A 21,370-nucleotide genomic window follows, 5' to 3' on the forward strand; every position below is an offset into this window, starting at 1 on the left:
GATGGATTGAGGTGACAAGGCCTTCTCAGCAGTCATTCCTGGCCGTTTTATTGAGATGGAGATTCTTAATATTAATTTATTCTCAAATGTCTTAACTTTGAATTTGTTAGATATAAATGGAATCTTTCTAATTCAATTTTTTTACATTTTATTCTTTTTCAATACCTGATTTAAAGTTACTTGACGATATGAATAATTCATCTTCATATCTGTTTTTCCAACTAGCCATAAAAATTATGCTTTAAAATGTCAAGATAAAAATCTTATCTCAAAGAATAACCAATTCGATGTGACATACAATTTTATACAAGTTGATTAGTACAGGGCATAACCTGTTGGATACCTGCAAGACGAGCCATAAGATTATCATGCCTTTTATGCTTCAAAATGCCTTTATTTGTTATATCGTTATTCCATATCAACAATTATAACCAATATTTAAATGTCCGCAATCCAAAATTAAGTTTTAAAATTTGCACTTATAGCACATTTTCACTGCTTCGTTATGCTCAATATGATTCAAAATGCTGACATATTTCTCCTGATGGAATGTGGCATCGATTTCCATTTGATACAGTACACAGTACATTTCAGACAACCTTTCTTGCACAGACTCCCTTAAAGTAGACATCATTGAGTATGGCCAGATACTCATTTCCATAAAAGTCTCGCAAGGCAATGTTTGTTTTCTAGTGCCTTGATCACCATGCTAGTATCTACTCTGGGTGCAGTCTGTGATTTAGCGGAAATGGAATTTTATCCAAGGGGTAACGAGCAACTGTTCCAGCTAATTTAATGCTACAGTCACTGGGATTCACCCCTGATTCCATGGACCTTATGGCTCTGAACAACTACCATAAATGCATTAAAAATTCTTCAAACGAGAGGGCAACTGTTGTTTTACTCCTACATCAGAACTGAACTAGTATAAGTAATATAGATGTGTACAGTAGTCTTTCAGAGACATAAGGCCCATGGAGCCGAAGTTAATCCTGGTTTCTATAGCGTGAAATGGACAATAGCAATTGCTTGCTATCCTTTAAATAGGACACTAGTCTATCGCAAAGTACTTTCCACCAGATCTATCAGACCCAGCTACCCATTCTTTGCTGGCTAGACGGGGGATCAGAAAACAATCTGGACTGCACCCAGGATCGATCTCGGTCCATTTGCGTGTGAAGCGAGTGCTCTACCAATTTTTATCTCTAATTCTCTAATTTTACCAGCCTCTTGATGAAAAAAGGTAAGGCACAAAATCAGGTAAGATAATAAATTAAAGAAAAAATCCAGCCTCGTCTGTGAAGATTTGAAAATGCACCATGTTAACTCAAGTCCAGGCAAACAAATAGTGTTATTTTTGCTGCTCCTCTTCATTCCATCATGACCAGAATTAAAATGAGCTTTAATTAATTCTATCTCCAAGTTGCTTGGAATGCACTTTGACCTTCTATCCTCGCAGATAAAACACATATCTTACTTCAAATGTGACCTACTGCCTCACAATGGTAATATGTCGGGGTCAACCAGGTGCTAGATAGTTTATAGTAAAAATGACCAGAAATATCTGATTTTAGATTTTACGTCACTGAAGGAATTCCATCTATCGCCTTCAACAAAACTTATACCATTAACCCAAATTTTACATTTTTGACCATGAGATTTACTTTTTGGCATCAAAATCACACTGATATAATACCAATTTGTGGAAGTGGTTGATGGATTAAGATAAAAGATAAACCCCAATTTGTCCAAAAGTGTTAACGCTGTCAAATCAAAGAAAATAAAAAAAGAACCAGCTTTCAGACTTTGTGATCAAGCCATATCTCAGCTTTCAGACTCTGGGATCAAGTCATATCTCATCTTTCAGACTTTGTGGTCAAGTCATATCTCACCTTTCAGACTTTGTGATCAAGCCATATTTCAGCTTTCAGACTCTGGGATCAAGTCATATCTCAGCTTTGTGATAAAGTCATCTTAATCAATTGGTATTTGAAGTTTTAGGACCAAAATGAATGAAATGTGTTTTATCAGAGGTCAGATCTAGATTTCCATGGTTGTCTGATTGGCTGGGCATAATATTGAAATCAAATCAAAATGCTACAATGCACTTTGAATTTTGTTATGTCCTTATCCACGTCATTGCTGTGGACAATCAAGATGGCAAGTCAAAATAGGAATAGAGGTAAAATGCAGAGGTTGCTGACAGAAGCTCGAAAAAAAAAACCAACAAACGAACAAAACAAAAATCCCAGAAAAATAAACTAAACAATATAACAACGCCTCCCTCCCCTCAAGACCCCACCCTGATGAAGAGGTTGATTATGAGTTCATTTAAATCATTAAAAGCAATCATGTGGACGTTTCCCAGTGTGGAAAAAAATGATAGATTTAAAATGAAATCTGCAGATGATTGTGGAATGATTGAATGGATTGTAAGGATGTCTTTGAGGATTGAATGGATTGTAAGGATGTCTTTGAGGATTGAATGGATTGTAAGGATGTCTTTGAGGATTGAATGGATTGTAAGGATGTCTTTGAGGATTGAATGGACTGTAAGGATGTCTTTGAGGATTGAATGGATTGTAAGGATGTCTTTGAGTATTGAATGGATTGTAAGGATGTCTTTGAGGATTGAATGGATTGTAAGGATGTCTTTGAGGATTGAATGGATTGTAAGGATGTCTTTGAGGATTGAATGCACTGTAAGGATGTCTTGGAGGATTGAATGGAGTCAAAATGTATAGTAAAATAAAGGGAGTAAAATGACTCTTGTAAAAGATACAAAACAAAGTAAACATCTTTTATAAGAGTCATTTTTACTCCCTTTATTTTACTATACATTTTATTGACTCATTTCGGCAGCTCTAGATTTTGGTACTCATGAGTCACCTGACACAGAGTAGTGGATGGGTGATTTCTGATTGGTGCATCTCAAAGTACGCATTAAGGGACTGAATCAAAAACAAACTCAAAGTTCCCTTAAAGCATGGTGTAAAAATAGAAAAGAGAACAGGTTAGTTAAGAAGACAGTATATAAAAAATGGAAGAACTTCACTGAAATGTTGCTGTAATAGAATCAAACCAAGAGTTATGGCATTGTCAATTTTACAATTACAAATCCAAACCTGGCACTGTCAACAAATAGAAAATCTTTGCATATTTCTGACCAAAAAAAAACAAAAAAAAAAAAATCTGTATAACCCAAAATTCTGAATTCATAGCATTCTTGATATGAATCATCACTTTAAAAAATATAAGAATTGATGCAGTGCAATACGATTTAGTTAGACATTTATATCTGAGTAAAATAACAATATATTTATTTAAATTTTCATTTTCATGTATGGCTTGAAAATCTGAATCTGGAGGTAAAAATTCGAATTTAGCTAAAATTGCTCCCCTCCCCTCCCTCCCATGTATATTAAATTAGTGTCAGTGGCAGGTCTGCAAATCATTTGTTCACATGAGACAGTTTGAGACATGGGATAAAATGGGAGTCTCTGATTCCTTACAACCACTAACCTGGTGTCAATAGTTTAGAGTCCATTCCTTTATCTCCACCTTCCTCGATGTCCTGGTAACTACACAGATGGGACCACACTGCCGACTTGCCCTGGACACAAACATGAATATATGATATATATATATATATATATATATATATATATATATATATAAATAAATGTTTATAAAAAGTAGTCTTTCAGAGCAAATAATGCCCATTAGTTTGTTTTCTATGGCATTATATGGACAATAGCAATTGCGTGTTACCCTTTGGATAGGATACTAGTCTATCTAAAGTACTTTCTGCAAGATCTAGCTACCCAATCACTGTTGGGTAGACAGGGGGGGTCAGAAAAATAAAATCTAGCCTGTGCCTGGTTTTATTCTTTGGCGCTTTGTGTGAAAAGTAAATGCTATTCCTATTGAACTATTGGGACCATGAATATGATGGAAATATACAATGATTTAAATGTTGGAGTCTAGAGGCTATTTCTTTCATGCGATGTGCCAAGCAACAATCAGCATGGTCAATGATTGGATGGGTGACAAACATTGCAAAGACTGACCATAGAATTCTATCATTAAGAAAGCATTGTATTACATCCCATCACTTAAGATAGGAATATTCCAAGAGTGACAATTCTAAATGGTATTTAGAGTTAGAGGTAAATTGCATGGTATGAAAAAAAATAAAATAATAATATGGCTCAATGAAAAATTATGAAGCGGATTAGACATTAGAAACCAATTTACCCTTAATGTAGTTTTTATATTCATGTTTGTACACATGGTTAAAGTTTAGCTGGTGGATTAAAACCTTTACCTTCTTGGTTTGTAATCCGTGACTCCATATCCTCTCTAAGAGATCACACAGACTGGCAATCAATGTGTTTTCCTCCACCCCTGTAATGCTGGCATCGCTATGGCCAAGCTCTATCGCCTCCTGACCCATTTTGTCTACCAACATCCTCTTGGTCTGGAATAGATATGATTAAAAAAAAGAATAGTTTCAGATCAATTAGGTTGACAATCCTCAGTACAAATGAATGCGATGTGAAGAGTAACGGAATCCTACAGAGCAATAGGGTTTTATCCCGGTTTCCACAAACTCAAATGGACAACTGCTTGTTACTTAGTATAGGCAGCTAATCTATGAGAATGTATGATTTAGTGTAATATTGCCAATGTAAAGTGCATAGAAAACGATATTGTCATAGTTATATGATGTAGAAATGCTATTTATTATTATTATTATCATTATCATCATTATTATTACTATTATCATTATTATTATACTATTACAAAGTACTTTCCTGATCTAACAGACCAAGTAACCCAATCATGGCAGGGTGAATAGAGAGGTCTGAGAGTAACATTGACCACACCCAAGACTGACATCAATTCCTTTACATGTTGGCACTCTAACAAGTGAGCTATCAACATCCCCAAATGTAGTTGAAGTAAACACACACACACAAACCAATCTTCTTTGGTCAAAGGTCAAACCTAAACCCTGAGACCATCTGCTTATCAGACAAATGTCCTACTGCCCTACTGTTAGACCCCTCATCAATAAATGGCTCAATCTTCCCCATATCTTTTATCTGTGTAAAGTATTTAAAACATGGGCCTTTTGTCCATGTGGAGAAATGGGAATAAGTCAAGTACGTCAAATCTATAAATTCCATAAAACGAAGGAAGGGAAACAGAGCTGGGATGGTGTAAGGATATCTGGAAATATTTAAGTAAATGGAGAAAGAATAACGTTAAAAAAAAAATATTTTGAAAAGCAGTTCTTAGCAATAGGCTAACCAGTCCATTGTCCGTATTTACCTTGGTCTTGCACTCCTTCAGCAAGGTGTCCACAAAATTCCATTTGGTCTGGGCAGAGCGTTCTGTTGATATGGCAGGAACAATTTGGTGTTTCCGGTACTGAAGGTAAAGCTGTGGAACACAATCAAAGGGTGAGGACTAAATATTGACATTGATTCTATATGGCTTGACTCAATGATTTGAGGAGTTGAATATAGAATTAGTTAGCAACGAAAGTCATGACATTCTGCACAGATATTTGACAAATACTTAGAATCATCAGAGACAAAATAAAAGTTAAAATGTAATCCCTAGTGTCAACTCTTAAATGTTCAAAAAGTTGTAACTTACTATTCCGTGTATTCTCTTATCTCATTTCGTATTTATTATTACAAGTCACAAAATAATGGTTAAATCATCTCTTTCTTATATTATGTTACATTTATTTCTTGTGAGGATTATCGTATTCGAACCATTGTGTCACTCTCTTCAATTCAAATAGTTTATGAGATGTTCTCTTAAATTTTCTATTTGTCAATCATATATATATTTCCTTTTTTTTTCCCTTAATGAAACAAATTGAGAGATATTTTTTATTTTGTTAAATGACTTTCTTCACTAATCTTTAACAATAAACTCAAAACGTACCAAAAGCCCACTGAGTATGAATTAGTTGATCATAAGATCATTCAACAGTAGTTGAGAAACTTTAAAAATGTGAATGAAAATTAATGTGACGATTTGGTGAAATCCTTTTTCATGAAAAAAGATAAATAAATAATAAATAAATAAATAATGAAGTTATATAGCACCTAAACATACCATACACGTTAATCGTGCTCTTTACATAGTTGTAAAAAAAAAATAAAAAAAATTATCATGACACGACATAAGGATGATATGATAAAAATAAAATGTCAAAAACAATACCATCCACTAGGGGTATTTGTTTCCAGTATCAGTTTTGAGATAAAAATGCCCAATCAACTCTCTTGCCACCCAAAATGTCATCTCTCAAAGTTTGTGATTAGAATTATGTATTTTGTTTGAGGAACAAGTAAAATGTCTTCAGCATGACGATGAGCTGGGTGCTCCAGATTGACTTGAAATGCCTTATCCGCTCCGCAATATAACCATCTATAATGTGATGGATATTTTGACATCCAACACCGGATTCTGTATCTTCAAACTGTGGCCAAAGGCAACAAACAAAAGTATTCGTATACATTTTAAAAAAAACAGAATTGAAGTCAAATATTGGTATTTACTCATAATGCATGAGTTTTATTTTTGTTTATATGAGTATCACTTTAAAATGGTGCTTAAAAATTGATGAAAGCGTAAAATCATTTGATCATATATATCCATTTTGGAGCAAAAATACTATATTTTGAAAACTTTTACTTCAAGAATTATCAATGACGCATACATGTCAAAATATCTACAAACCGAGACATCTAAGAATCCAGTGTGAACCAAAGTGACATATTTTTAGTTCGCTTTCTGTTTTCTTTGGTACTGTTTCATAATGTACTGACATGCATTCCTACACATTATCACCAAAATACGAGTATCAGGGACCATCCATGTGATCCAGGCTTTGATGAATTCAGTTGCATTACTGTTACTGTCCAGTTCAACAACACAATACCACGTGGTAAGGGTTAATGAATTACACATACAGTGTTATATTTGAACCAAGCACAAGCTATATTTATATCAACAAAGACAACAAATTTCAAGATGGTTAAGAAGACAAAAGCAGTTAAGAGCCATCACCAAGTTATGCAAACCATCCATTCTATGGTAATTAATTCATTGTAACAAAATTTCTTATTCCAAGACCATGTGTTAGTCTATTTGTGAGTTTGTCACATTATATGTGAAAATGTGGGCAAAATTGTGCATGGATGAAATATAAAATAATTATATAGAATACACTCTATTGTTTTATATTACTCATTGTGTTTCACATTTCATTTGTTCAAAACAGTTTTGTTTTTCCTTTTTAAATGATAAAAGAGTGTCAATCAACCTATAATTTGACATCAGTCAAAGGCCAGGATTGAAATATCTATACAAAGTAAGAGTGACCTTACAGACACCTGCCAACTTGAGCATTTAAAAATCCGTAACATTTAGGGAGATAAAAATTATAATTGCTGTAATCAACATTAAAAATCAACAATTTACCCTCATAAGGTTCAGATAACACTTCAAAAGTCTGGCATCAACTTTCAATTTCAATAAGTTTTAATGACTTAGAAATGCTCATGAAGTTCTGAAATTGGAGTCAAAATTTCGTAATTCTACGAATGTTTCCTAGTACTTGGCACGTCTGCCTTACATTTGGAACTTTTGCTACAAATAAAATTGTATAAAATGTCATTGTAACAGTAAATGAACGAAAATTGTTGGGGCTTTTTGGAATCAGAAAATAAACATTTAATGGGTGAAATAATACCTAAAGGAGATTCCTGGGACCTTCTCTCTCTTATAGTTTAGAAAATCAATACAAATAAATGCATTCTGGGTGTAGTGTCAATTCTCTAAGAACAAGTCCTAAATGCACGACTATCAACCTGTTTATAAATGTTTAATAGAATTTAAACTCCCTTTATTTTACTATACATTTTATTTGCTCATTTAGGCACCTCTAGATTTTGGTATATTTAATAAAACTGTTTCTGATTTTCATTTTAGATGTAAAAACTCTAAATGTGACCCAAAAACTTGAAAAAGAATTATGTCATGTGAACCAGATACTGAAAATCGACTTTTAAGTCTAAATCTATAAAGTTAATTTACACAAATATGCCCCAGTGAGATCAGTGAATGAAGATTCTCAAATTACAAAAGCATCCAATATTGTCATTCTAACCAGTTTCAATTAGAATGTTCACCCCAGCATAACACCATATTGAATTGATGGGTCACAAACAGGATATTTCTTCCTATCATCGATTCAGGAACTTAAAGAGTTAACAAATAAAATCAACAAAACATTAAAATGAAAAGTTATCAGGGTGAAGGTCGAATCCAACATTTGTTTATTCTAAATAACCAGATAATTTCCATAGATAAACATAAAATAAATGATGAATGATTATTTTAATACAAAAACACAATTTAAAAAAAAGACAAATTATAAAGAAGGAAATGAGGGAAAAAAATATAATCAGAATCACGTTAACCCTTTACTAGCGAGACTGATCCCACTCTTTTAAAATATTAATTTCTTCCATTTGTGATCAGATCACAGCTACAGGCACAACAATTTTTATAGAGATAAAGAAGGCCATAAAAGTGAAGCAACTCGGGCTTTATAAAAGCCACTGAGTCTCATCACTTTTGGTGACAATGAAAAGATATGATGACAATGGAACCTTGCCTGTAAAGGGTTAAGTACTTTTAAATCAATAAATCCATTAAAGTGTGGATGGAGAAGAGAAGGTTAACTCAACAAGTGCTATTAATCTAAATACAGTAAATTGTATTTTTAAAAAACTTGTGCGTTTGTGTCATTTAATCAATGTTTGAATTTCTTACCCTATGTGTTTGCTATGATGGTGAATATGACGAGACACAAAATTGAATTTTATATTCATCTAGTAAGCTTGTTAGATTGGTTGATGACGAATTACTGTCATAACACCTTCTCTCCCTCACAATCAAAAATCCAAAGAACGTCAATAATAATTTTTAAAAAATGCGAACCAAATCTATTAAAAAAACAAAAAACAAAAACAAAAAACCCAAACCACCCCCCCCCTCTCAGAATAAACTAAAAATAAAACAAAACAAATACAACCAGACTCTCTTTTAAGAGCATACGTTAATTAATCAAAGCAAGTTTCATACACGTGTGTGTGTGCGGCTTAAAGCTTGAACACACCAAGCTAATGGTCAATCCCCCCACACGTCAATTGGAAATGAGAGGGATGTGTCAAGTGTTAGAAATGGGAGTAAGCAAAGGGAATACAGTTGTGGGGTTATGGCAAAAAGTTTGAATCTTCAACATAATGATGTAAAAAAAAAGGTTTCAACATAAATCAGAATTTGACATTTTACTTATTTTCTTTTCATTGGACTTTTCATTTACAATAAAGTATCTAGAGCTGAGGGGTCCCAATAGCTCAGTTGGTAAAGCACTCATTTCACAATCAAAGGGACCAAGATTGATCCAGGGTGCAGTCGAGATTTTTCTCTGACCCCCCTGTCCAGCCAGCAGTGATTGGGTAGCTGGGTCTGTTAGATCTGGTGGAAAGTACTTTGCGAGAGACTGCCATCCTATCCAAAGGGTTACAAGCAATTGCTATTGTCTGTTTCACACTAAAGAAACCGGGATAAACTCCGGCCCCCACTCTGAGCATCAAGGACCAGCACTATATACAAAAAATATTTACATTCACTTCAAATAATTCTTACACTTACATTTATCATTGCACAATTCCATTCAAGAAGAAAATAACTCCACTCCAGATACAAAACAATTTGTTGAGAGAAGATTTACAACCTATTACACAAATTTTAAAGGTAAACAAGCATCATGAGTATTTTACTCTTGACCAAATTGGGAATTTATAACCTGATCCCAAATTCCCATAGCCGGACAGCAAATGCCCAAAGAGGGGCTTGAACCAGGGTCTCTCAGGTTACAATGCAAAGCTCTTTCCACTTGACCACCTGGATTACAATCATCAAACCACAGCTTAATCCAATCAACATTGGAAATTTTTAAAAAATCAAATCAGATTTGCTATACCAGGCTTGTAGGATTGACGACCGAAAAAAAATCTCATTTCAATACAAAGATAATAAGAAACCTCCATGGGGTCTCTAATATATTTTTTAAAACGGGGTCCAAGTAACTTTGTCAAAATCTTTATATAATGATGGGTAGCCATCTTGTTTTTTTTTTTTAAACAAATCATTTGTCTGTGGAAATATGATACCTTTTTAATTTATTTTTTGTATTCTGAATATAGACAATAGTGCATGGAATGTGTATCACTCTACTTATTGCTATAGAAACCAGGAAAAACTCCGGCTCCACATACTATCATGAGTGGCATATGGTCACTTTGAAAGTCGTCCTTCAGAGCCGTAAGACCCATGGAGCTGGAGTTTTCCCCGGTTTCTATAGCATGAAATGGTCAATAGTCTATTGCAAAGTACTTTCTGCCAGATCTAACAGGCCCAGTTACCCATTTACTGCTGATTGGACGGGGGGGGGGGGGGGGGGGGGGGGGGGGTTGGAAAAAAAATAATCTTGACTGCACCCGGGATTGATCTTGGTCCTTCTGCGTGTGAAGCGAATGCTCTACCAACTGAGTTACCAGGGCTCCTTCACTTTAATGAGTTATAAGATAAATAAGATGTATATTTTGTAACTAGAAATACATAGTGTTTTTGGGATCAATCCTGATTTTAGCCCATATGATAATGTGTAAAATCCTTCATTGCTATGCTCTCTGTCCATAGTTTTAAAAAATCTGATACAATAGTATGTGAAACTTTTCTCTTAAAATAATATGTGAAATCAACACCGATATGAGATTTAAAAAAAAAAAAGGGGGGGGGGGGGGATTGCCTGATTGTCTTTAAAACCCTTCGATATTCTCTCCAAACAAGAAAAAAAAGATGAGAGCAATGAGCTTTATCAATATACGATTTATACAAAATTCCATCCCTGCAAGAACTTGGTGGGAAAGTTAGATAAGAAATGACTTTAAAATGTAAACACCTTGAAAAATGATCTTTTCACTTCTAATGAGTTCATTTATCTATTGCGGCTATGTGGTCTAGTGGTATCACACTTGCTTTTGGATCGGAAGGTCCTGGGTACGAGCGCATAGTTGAGTTCTTGAAGAAGGCTCTTTACTCACATTCTCTCACTGTACTCAGGTGTAAAATGAGCATATGGCCGTTAACAGCGTTGTCTCCGTCCTAAAAAAATTGGTAGTATCGCCTAACAGGCGTCATGTTCCGACCTAAATGTTAAATGTTGCTGTTGGCCAGGGACCCCTTGTAATAAAAATAAATAAATAAAAAGTAATAAAATATAAAAGCTCAATTTATTTATCTAGTAATAAACAACTTGAGAAACGATCAGCTCACTTCTAATAAGTTAATTTCTCTGGTAAAAATAGATTGTCTTACCAATAACATTCTATATTCCATGAGATTCTATTCTATAACAGCATCAATACAAAATCATATGGACGACGTTTCCATAGTTAATAAAAATGACAGGGTGGGTACTTAAAGATGGGAAGGTAGTAAGGGTTGATAGATAAAGGGTTCAAGGTAGGGAGAGATTGAAGTTGAAATCAACGAATATACAATATATTGTCAATTAATTAACTAAAAGCTACAGTAGTTATTGGCTATACATTTAAAGGTTAATATTTGATAAGCAGTTGTATTGTACACTGAACAAATCTTTCATTAGGTCTACTAGACTATATATATATATATCCTATAGCTATAGCAAGGGGTTACTCCCGTTCTCAGGGACAATTAATTTTATTAGAAGTTTAAAGATTTATGACCGAATATCTATTATTATGGTTACATATATAAATATTATGATCAGACAAATATATTGAGGAGAAGATTTAAATATATTCTTTACTGGCCAATCCATAAATATTCACCCAACCTCATTTTGCCATCTTATATCCATAACATGAACTGATATCTGAATTTTAATGTCTCAAAATTAAAAAAACAATAACTGGTTTAAATGAAAGGGTAGAAGGGTTGATTGTGATCGTAATTTAAAACATTAAAAAACAAAACAAAAATAGACTTGTTGTGGGATGATGACCTCATATCAAATATTCTATTACTATCTATACCTTGTACACATTGGTGTATTCATAGATTATTAGACCCATGATCCTTTACAATAGGGTTCAACAGTCGTGATGTCACTTCCCTCGTAATGACGCATAGAAACTGGTTTTAAACTATCGGAACAATGGCGGATGCCATTATCCCCATCACCGGCCTTATGGAATAATTCTCCGACAAGCATAAAAGTGTATTCAGAGGAGAAAAACATTATAAATCTGATCATGCTTAGACTTTTATACATTCTGATCACATGACATGTGAAAAAGTTCAAGCTAGCATGAAGAATAAAGAGTATACATTTTCTTTGTTTAGAACAAAGCTGCTGGTTGCTGGGCACACGTGACATCAGACTATTGAATCCGATTGGGATATAACATTATACATTGGTTACTTGGTAATTATAAAGAGAATAAGATTTCTAATACTAATAATGAGAAGTAGTACAGCCCTTGATGTCTAACCAGCTGTTACAAACAGACTGACGAATCCAGCCCAAGCGACTCTCAACAAAACAATCCCTGTATTAAATGACACCAGATAAATTTGTTACTTACATTCCATAGTTTGGTTTTCTTAGCATCCTGCTTGACCTTGGAGAAAGTTGGAGGAGGTTAAAGGTTAAAGGTTAAGCATTCAAATTCATGCATTTCAAGCTCCTTGAGCGACTGGACAACTATTTCACAGTTCTCGTCTCACTGGGCAAAGCCAAGAATAAATAAAAACAAACAAAAACAAAACGAAAACATGCTGAGGTGAATTCTCATTTTCATTTTGGTCCAAAATGCAAACAGTGGGATGAGAAAAGCACTTGTAAATGTGATGATACATGTACATTACGGCACTTCCAAAGACATTCAATTATGGATGTTGTATGCGAGCTAAGTTGCTACCCTACATCATCAGATGCTGGTTTTATTGCATTTTAATTGGTTGACAAAAAGAAAAATTGGTAAAATAGTTTGTGACCAGCTGATTACACCACATCTCATTGGGAATACATACTGATATGTTCAAACATGTACAGCATATATTTCTTATTGAGTCATGACGCAAGGGAGGCCCCAAAGATACAGATGTTTGAAATGAACTGTAATAAAGCTGTACATGTAACACACAAAGAACAATGGCAGGCTTTTCTTTTATGTCAGATATTCACCATCTGTTCAAGGATGCATCTCACATCACTCCAATCTTAAGAATACACTTGGGAGGAAATTTGATCAGATACAATTGGGAAATCAAGCACATGAGATGCTGATTGAGTTCTTGCTTAGAGAGGAATTTCATTCAGTTGTGGGATAGAAAATGGAAAAGAATTTTTAGAAAAGTTTCGGTAAATAAACAAGTTAGGAGATATCCAATGTTTTGTGTATGATGAGAAATAACAAATAGATGGAGCTGACGTTTCTGCCTTGGATCAGAAACTTTATAAGTCTGCATTCTATTTGGTTAAAACCAAAGTTGGATTAAACAGACATGGCTTGTTGCAGAATTTTTGTCATGAAATGTTTCCATACATCCTGACTGTAAGGGTAACACCAATATTAGGCAAACAACTAATTCTCCTCTGCAGCGCTATCATTTTCCTTTCCTTCATGTCTTATTGTTTAATTTCCAATAAATGTGTTCCATTCCATACAGACTCGGCATCCACATGGATACAAAGGGTTAGGAGGATATCATGCCAAAATGCATAAAAAAGATTGCACAGAAAAAAGTGTGATTTCCAAATTCCAATTTCCTCAAAGGAAATCAGTTGTAAGCTTTGGCTTTAAACAAGCGGTGTGTGTCATATTGCAAGCTATATCAAAAATATATGAAATGCTCTATGACACATCAACAACAAAGAAAAACATTTATATAAGGGGTAAACATTGGTAAAAATACATAAAATATTCCTAATTTTTTTTGATAGAAGGAAAACTAACAAGGACATGAACAACATAAAATAGAATTTCAATACATTATACAACACATAAATCACATAATGGAACTTTTTATTTTGTCTTTTCAAGCGCTTTGACAAGCAAGATTGGTTGAGAGTCAGTTTATACAAAGATGAAGAGGATAAAAACTGGTTAGGACTCCTCACAACAAAGACCAGGTTCAAACCCAATATGAATAGCATAAGTCTAGGGATGAAAAGAAAGATAAAGGAAAAGAAAGGTTTTGTTTTCTATCAAAATCAACAAGAGACCAAATGACCTCTATCTATGAGGATCTAGAATGTTCTATGATATGGGTAACACCGCAATCCACTAGTGATATAGAAAGCAAACACAGATGATGCTGTGATATACTCTTTTGAATCTTTTGGGAAATAAAACAAATGTACACACAGGGACATAAAACATGTGGGACAGAAATGGGGTCAAACCAAACAATCCACGACACCAATCCTGCCGTACAACCACAAATCACAATCTAAAATGTTCATTTTCACTGGAAAACTTTTGATTCCAAATATCAATGGACTGAGGTGACACCAACTTGTTAAAATGTTTACGACTAAGACATAGAAAATCATTGATAGTTGAAGTTAATATTTTTGTATCAAAGTTTATACGACTGAAACCTCATAAAAATTCATTGATAGTTGAAGTCAATATTTTTGTATCAAAGTTTATAGGACTGAGACCTCATAGAAATTCATAGATAGTTGAAGTCAATACTTTTTGCATCAAAGTTTAATAATGGTTTTGTCTTTGTACAGCAGAGTTAAATGGTCAAATAAATATGAATCTTACGACATCCAACATCAATGACAAACCATTGTAAAAGAAAAGGTGTCTATGATACGAAAATGGATTGAATAAGGACTAAAGCAAAGAAAACAATTACCTCTTGCTGCTCTTGTTCAATATTGGTCTGAAGATGTTCTTTATGTTGCATCTGGCGATCTTTTCGGCGCCATTTAGCGTTATCACGGAACTTTGATCTGCAAAGAAGGAAAAGTCATTTCCAAAATGACAACTCGATGAATGTGACAAATTCCATTTTAAATGTTTTCAGCTTGATGATTTCCTTATCATCTAACAAATGCCATAAACAGTAATGCCAATGCATAAATATATTAACTTAACAAAAACAATGTGTGACTGTCAAGCGTTACATTTAAATAAAACAACACAGGCAACAAATGATAACATTACCACCTTTAAAAAAACAAATCCCTTTTAATCCGATATAATGAAATCAAAATAATCTGGGAGACAGAATACAACATTTATTACACTCTTGTGTTTTGCTATTCACACTAGCTTTCATTGCACACTGGCAAGCTCTTGCAGCATTTGAGAACAGGCCTGAATTTCTATAATGTATCTAGGCAAGGACTGTACATTAACAGATCATCATCATCAGCCCTGTGTGGTGTACATTAGCAGATACATGACAAGATTTATCACGTGAGCATCTCATTCAACCCGAAGGAAGATGCTAAGGGAAGTAATTCTGGAATAAGCAGGACAGAACTTTGAAGCCCTTCAGTCTTGGTGAGAAAAAATCAAGTATGTCCCCTGAGATATCAACTCTTGACCTTAAGATCACCAGGTGAAAAAAATTCTTGATCTGTTCTCATTCATTAAGTAATAAACGCCTTACATTTTAAAATATGTGAGCCTTTCTATAGTAAAATATCCACGAATGTGCTCAAATAGTTTACATGGGATATTTAGCCAACAACAACACAGAGCATGTAAGACGAGTCATACAGCCTGTAAGACACAATTGTGATTTCTTTTTGACAGAGACAATCCCGTTACTGGATGGATACACATTTTTACAACCCAAGTATGTTGAAAAAATAAAGGTACAGACCTTTTCTAAGAATCAACTTTGTCCCAGCAGGATCTGAATCATGGATCTACAGGTCACCCAAGTAAATTGTCATCCCATTTGACCACAAAACCATACAACACAGTCTTAGCAAAAATGAATTAATTTTAAAAAGGTGAGCTTTTATATAATGCAATATCCACTAAACGTGCTCAAAGCATTTTGCAAGGTGTCCATGACCAACAAACACTTAACATGTAGGACGAGTCATGACACCTGTTAGGCGATATTACAATTTTTTCAGACAGAGACAACGCTGTTAACAGCCAGATACTCATTTTACGCCTGAGCACGGTGAGAGAATGTGACTAAAGAGCGTTTTCCAAGGATTCAACTTTGCACCAAGCGAGGCTCAAACCAAGGACCTTTTCATCCGAAAGCGAGTGTCATACCACAAGACCACATACCCGCACAGTCGATCCAGCCTCCTGTTGAAAACCTCTCAAATATTTTAGCCCAATATTAACCAATATCCAGATCTATAAAGAGTCTAACAAAATGTCTAACTCCCTGACAGGCAAATCTAAAATATGAATGAAGATCTAAAAATAACTGATTTCCTCAGATTGCCTATCTTACTTGTTGGCAGGTTCTGAGTTTAACAACTCTGTGCTGAGTAACGGAAAGATGCCAGCGATATACTCGCTGGGAGAAATGTGACTGGCAATCTCATGGGGACGAGTAGCCGTGTAGTCCATGCCTTGGGCTTTCTTCTCAATGTACTGGCCTGGGAGAGAAAGACAGTTGGAAAAAAATAATTGACATCACACCAAGGATAATGGTGAAATATTAATGGCTTCCGCTGCAAACATTTCAACCCCAAGAACTTGCTGTTTAACTCTTCAACTAACAATGCACCAATATCTATAATGTAGTCCTTCAGAGCCGTAAGGCTCATGGAGCCGCAGGTTATCCCGGTTTCTATAGTGTGAAACGGACCATAGCAATTGCTTGCTATCCTTTGGATAGAACGCTAGTCTATTGCAAAGTACTCTCCACCAGATCTAACAGACCCAGCTACCCATTCACTGCTGGGTAGACAGGGGGATCAGAAAAAAAATCTTGACTGGTACCCAGGATAGATCTCGGTCCCTTTGTGACTGAAGCGAGTGCTTTACCAACTGAACTATCGCGACCCCCTATGTCTATAATTATTAGGTAAAATTATCTATGAAAATTCTATATTTTGATGAATCCACAAGTCCAATGGACCATAATATCATCAGTAGTTTTCAAAAAATCTCCTTCATACTTGGGTTTTCCCTGAGTTGTATACCTTGTGACTGAAGCCAACAAAATATTGTATACTGTAATGTTATTATGAGGTGACATGTCAATTGCAATCAAAATACTTTAAAACTGTCTATTTATTTGACTAAAAGATTACTGATAAACACACACATACACACACACTCTCTTTGCTCAAAACCAGACTTCAGCCATGGCCCAGACTAAATGATGTATGTCATTTCATTCCAAGGTAAAAATGAAATCACATAGACAGGGACAACTTGTATATGGGAAAATAACTCTCAACCAATACCCCCCCCCCCCCCCTGCCTTGCTGAAATATATAAAGATGTAAGCAAACTTTAAAAAAAAAAGAATAATTATGAATCGAGTTATTAGCATTTTACTAAAGGAACAAAAAAAAAGAAAGAAAAAATATCATCTTTCCTAGTTTCGCTCAGTTGGTAGAACACTCGCTTCAATGTAAAGGGATCGAGATAAACAGGTGGAGAGACTAGAAATAATATAATAATAATAAATTGTGCTTTTATAGCGCATATTCCCATTGGAGGGCTCAATACGCTTTACAATAAAATCTCGAGAATAAAAAGAAACATGAAAACATGACATACATGACTACTAATTCGTTTGTTCAGACCATCTCCTAAATATAGAACAATCTGGAACTGAAATAACCAATCAAATAACTTGAGACATGGAACTCTCATCCCAGAAAAAAACCACAAAGGACAAAAATTTCAGAGTTGTGTATCTATTATCTACCTGCTTGCTCCAAGCATTGGCTGGGGTTGTATGTAATGATACGAGGCTCTTCGGAAACCCCATCCTTAGACTCCTTCAGCTCTTTGATCCGTTGGTCAAACAAATATAAGTTTGGCTCTGCCTCTTCCCATTGGGAAATGATCTTGTTGTCCATGAGAGTTGTGTACATTTGAGTTTCGATAAAAGCGGATAGAAATGGCAGGTGGGCAGCTGGCTGGTCACTGAGAAATGCAGCCTTATCAAAACTGTGAACCGACTCGCGATTACTTAACCAGGATTCTAGATCTTGGGATGGGTTGATGACAAAATTTTCATACGAGGCAAACATATGTACAAAACAATTGAGGAATATCTCCCGTACAGTGTTATTAAATTTTAAATCATTGATTTCTGCAGACGTCATTCCTTCTGGTTCCGAAGGGAGCTGAGAAACGTTGATGTCTTCTTGTGACTTGGTTTTGTTGGATGCACTGTTGTTGTCTTCCAGAATGATGTCTTCAATCTTGTCCTCCAGTGAGTCCCACAAGCCTGTTTCTTTGGCAAGACTAGAGATCTTCTTCCAGGCTTCACTTTGCTGAAGAACGTCTTTCCTCTTAGGAGAATTGGACGTGTTGATTGAGCGTAAAGCAGATGTAGATGACGTTTTTGGACTGTAATCTTTCTTAGGGCCTATGGAAAAATTCTTTTCAATTTTTTCAGCACCGATGAGATTTTGAAATTTTGTCATGACTTCCGTCAGCTCGCCTTTCAATTCGTTTTCATAGGGAAATTCTGGTAGATCTTCTGGGAACTCCCATTCCCTCTTGTCCAGGTCCACAAAACACATGTTGGCCTTGGAGATGAAACAAAAACAAAAACATTTAAAGAAATGAATAAATTAATGCTCTCTATTTACACGACTTGCTTAGAGTAAGTTTAAAATAAAGAAATAAAAATGTAAAAGAACCAAAAAAAAAAAACCAAACAAATAAAAATAAAACAAACTAAATAAAAGAAAACTCAATTTTAAAAAAATGGTAAACTGATCTTCCATGTATGTTATGTAAACCCACAATAAATTCTCATTACATGTCACTAAAGCATTTGTAATGGTCTCATTGTTATGAAAAAAGTGTCCTGTTATCGCATGGCAGTCTTAATAACGTGAAGAGAAAATAAAAGATATCATTTTTGTTAATTAAGTTAACCTAACTCTACTTAAGAAATTAAGGAGCAGGCACCGGTGTTAGATCAAGAACTGAACAACTGTGTATGAAAGGTGCCAGACAAAGCAATATCACGTCTAACCGGTAATCAGAAGGTCTGAGGTTCGATCTCCAGTCGAGGTCGACTGATTTTTTGGGATGTGTTTTTTTTCTTGTAATTTTCTTTTTTCTTGCTTTGTCTGGCACCTTTCATACACACTTGTTCAGTTCGCTATCTAACTCTACTTAACAAGAAATGAAGTGAGTAGGAAAGTGCCAAAAGACAAATAGAGAATAAAAATTTTGCAGTGGTGAGGGCTCAAACCTGCAACCTTACTGGTACTGTCTGGCACTTTCCTACTCATTTCATTTCTTGTTATTGTCAAAATAAGTGCCTGCTCCACCCACTTTTCTGACATAAATCTACTTCTAATTTTCGACTCACCTCAGAGGGTAAAACCATATTAGAACGGTCACTGTCGATGCCTTTGTGAAGGCCCATGATGTACGGCACAGGAGCATCAAGGAAATGTTGCATAGATGCTGGCAAGATGGGAACATAAACCAGTTGCCACATGAAGGGAAATGCCAACGTGTTTATGCCTTCTGCAACCAGCATCAAATGGTGATAATCTGGCGAGGAAAAAAAAAGGAAATATACTCGATAGTAGGAACATGCAAATACAGATTTCAATGATAAAATAAGTCTGTAAGAGGTTGATTTCTATTTTCAACCAGATACATTAAAAACCCCCAATAAACTGGTCACTGTGTTAAGTTAAAACAAAGTTTCCAAGTTTATCTCATCTTAGGCTTTATCCAATAACTCGTACAATTTGGTGACAACAAAGATGAAAGTGAGAAAAAAAAGGTAAATGGAACCAAAAAATAAAATGATACCATTAATAACCAATTGTAATACCGCCACCAATAATAAATAATAACGTGAAGTTGAATGTAAGCTTCAATTTAATTACAAAAACAGATCAAATGAACGTTTCGGTTTCCCCTTTATCAACAAAACAGGATGAATGAAACACCACAGATGAATGAGATGATGTGGTAGTGGCGTAGTTAAGATGAATAAACAAAACATTGGTTGGCAGGATATATTATGCTCCTTTGTAAGGAAGCACGAATTAGAATAGAATACTAGATATTTCTAAAAAGTGTGCAATTAATTAAGTGAAAAGATGGGAGGCGGGGAGGAACTGTGTAATGCAGTTTAGAAAATGAAATATAAAATGAAATATAAAAACGTGTAGACTATTGTTGGAAAATAAATATAATGGAATTGAAAATAAATACAAATAATATAAAAAACAAAAATAATAAATAAGGGATGTCGGTATAAGTATAATCATTTGTGGCAGCAGCAGTAGCAGAAGGAACAGTAAGTACTTATATTATTATTATTATTATAAGAGACAAAGGTAGTATAATATTTAAATTAGGTCCAGTCTCGAGTTCATGCCGTGAGGTGAAAGGGTGTTCAGTTTTAGTATCAGTTCTGCCTCCCTATATTTTCTATGTTTTTTAGTGGTGTGACAGAACTGAAGGACGGCAACTTGGATGTCGTGCAATCCTCGATGACTGGACCCATTGAAGTGGTGGGCAACAGGTTTGTCCTCGTCGTTTTCAATAGACCGCAGATGTTGTCCAAACCTGTCGCTTAGTCTCTTGCCAGTTTCTCCCATGTATGTCTTGTGGCAACGTTTGCAGATTATAGCGTAAATTAGGTTACGATCCGTGCAGGTGAAAGAGTGTCGGATGTACCACACTTTATCCGGGAATTTGATGGAATTTTCCACGAATAAGTATGGGCATGTCATGCATCTGCAACGTCCACAAGGCTCCGTCTTATGTTGATTACCAGCCATATCCATCGTCAAGTGGCTCCTAACTAGTATGTCCCTCAAATTACGGTCCCGTCTGTAGGCGATTAGCGGCGGTTTGTTGAATATATCCCTCGTTTCTACATGCTCCTGAAGAATCTGACGGTAGTTGGTTTTTAAAATTTTGATGACTTCCTTGTTGTGTGGATGATTCGTGATGACTAGGATAGGTCTGTCTGTTTTGCTGTCACTGTTGTCAACTGGTTTCATGGCAGCTTCCCTAGAGATGTTTTGGATTTTGTCAACCGCTTGTTTTAATATGGA

General features: G+C 35.0%; 1 protein-coding gene across 1 annotated transcript in view; it reads right to left on the reverse strand.

The window, feature by feature from the left end:
- The window catches only part of LOC144967664 (DENN domain-containing protein 5B-like), a 60,287-nt gene that overhangs the window by 28,434 nt on the left and 10,483 nt on the right, over nt 1–21,370 (reverse strand). The window contains exons 6-13 of the mRNA XM_078905191.1: nt 19,657–19,844; nt 18,028–18,859; nt 16,594–16,741; nt 15,019–15,115; nt 12,732–12,767; nt 5,338–5,448; nt 4,328–4,480; nt 3,523–3,613 (exon numbers count right to left, since the gene is read on the reverse strand). Of these exons, the coding sequence (XP_078761317.1) occupies nt 3,523–3,613; nt 4,328–4,480; nt 5,338–5,448; nt 12,732–12,767; nt 15,019–15,115; nt 16,594–16,741; nt 18,028–18,859; nt 19,657–19,844 (1,656 nt within the window). The remainder of the gene's footprint in view (nt 1–3,522; nt 3,614–4,327; nt 4,481–5,337; nt 5,449–12,731; nt 12,768–15,018; nt 15,116–16,593; nt 16,742–18,027; nt 18,860–19,656; nt 19,845–21,370) is intronic.

Source organism: Berghia stephanieae, chromosome 3 (genome assembly GCF_034508935.2).
Source record: "Berghia stephanieae isolate SIO BIC M18660-M18661 chromosome 3, UCSD_Bste_1.3, whole genome shotgun sequence".
In the NCBI taxonomy this organism is placed as follows: domain Eukaryota; kingdom Metazoa; phylum Mollusca; class Gastropoda; order Nudibranchia; family Aeolidiidae; genus Berghia; species Berghia stephanieae.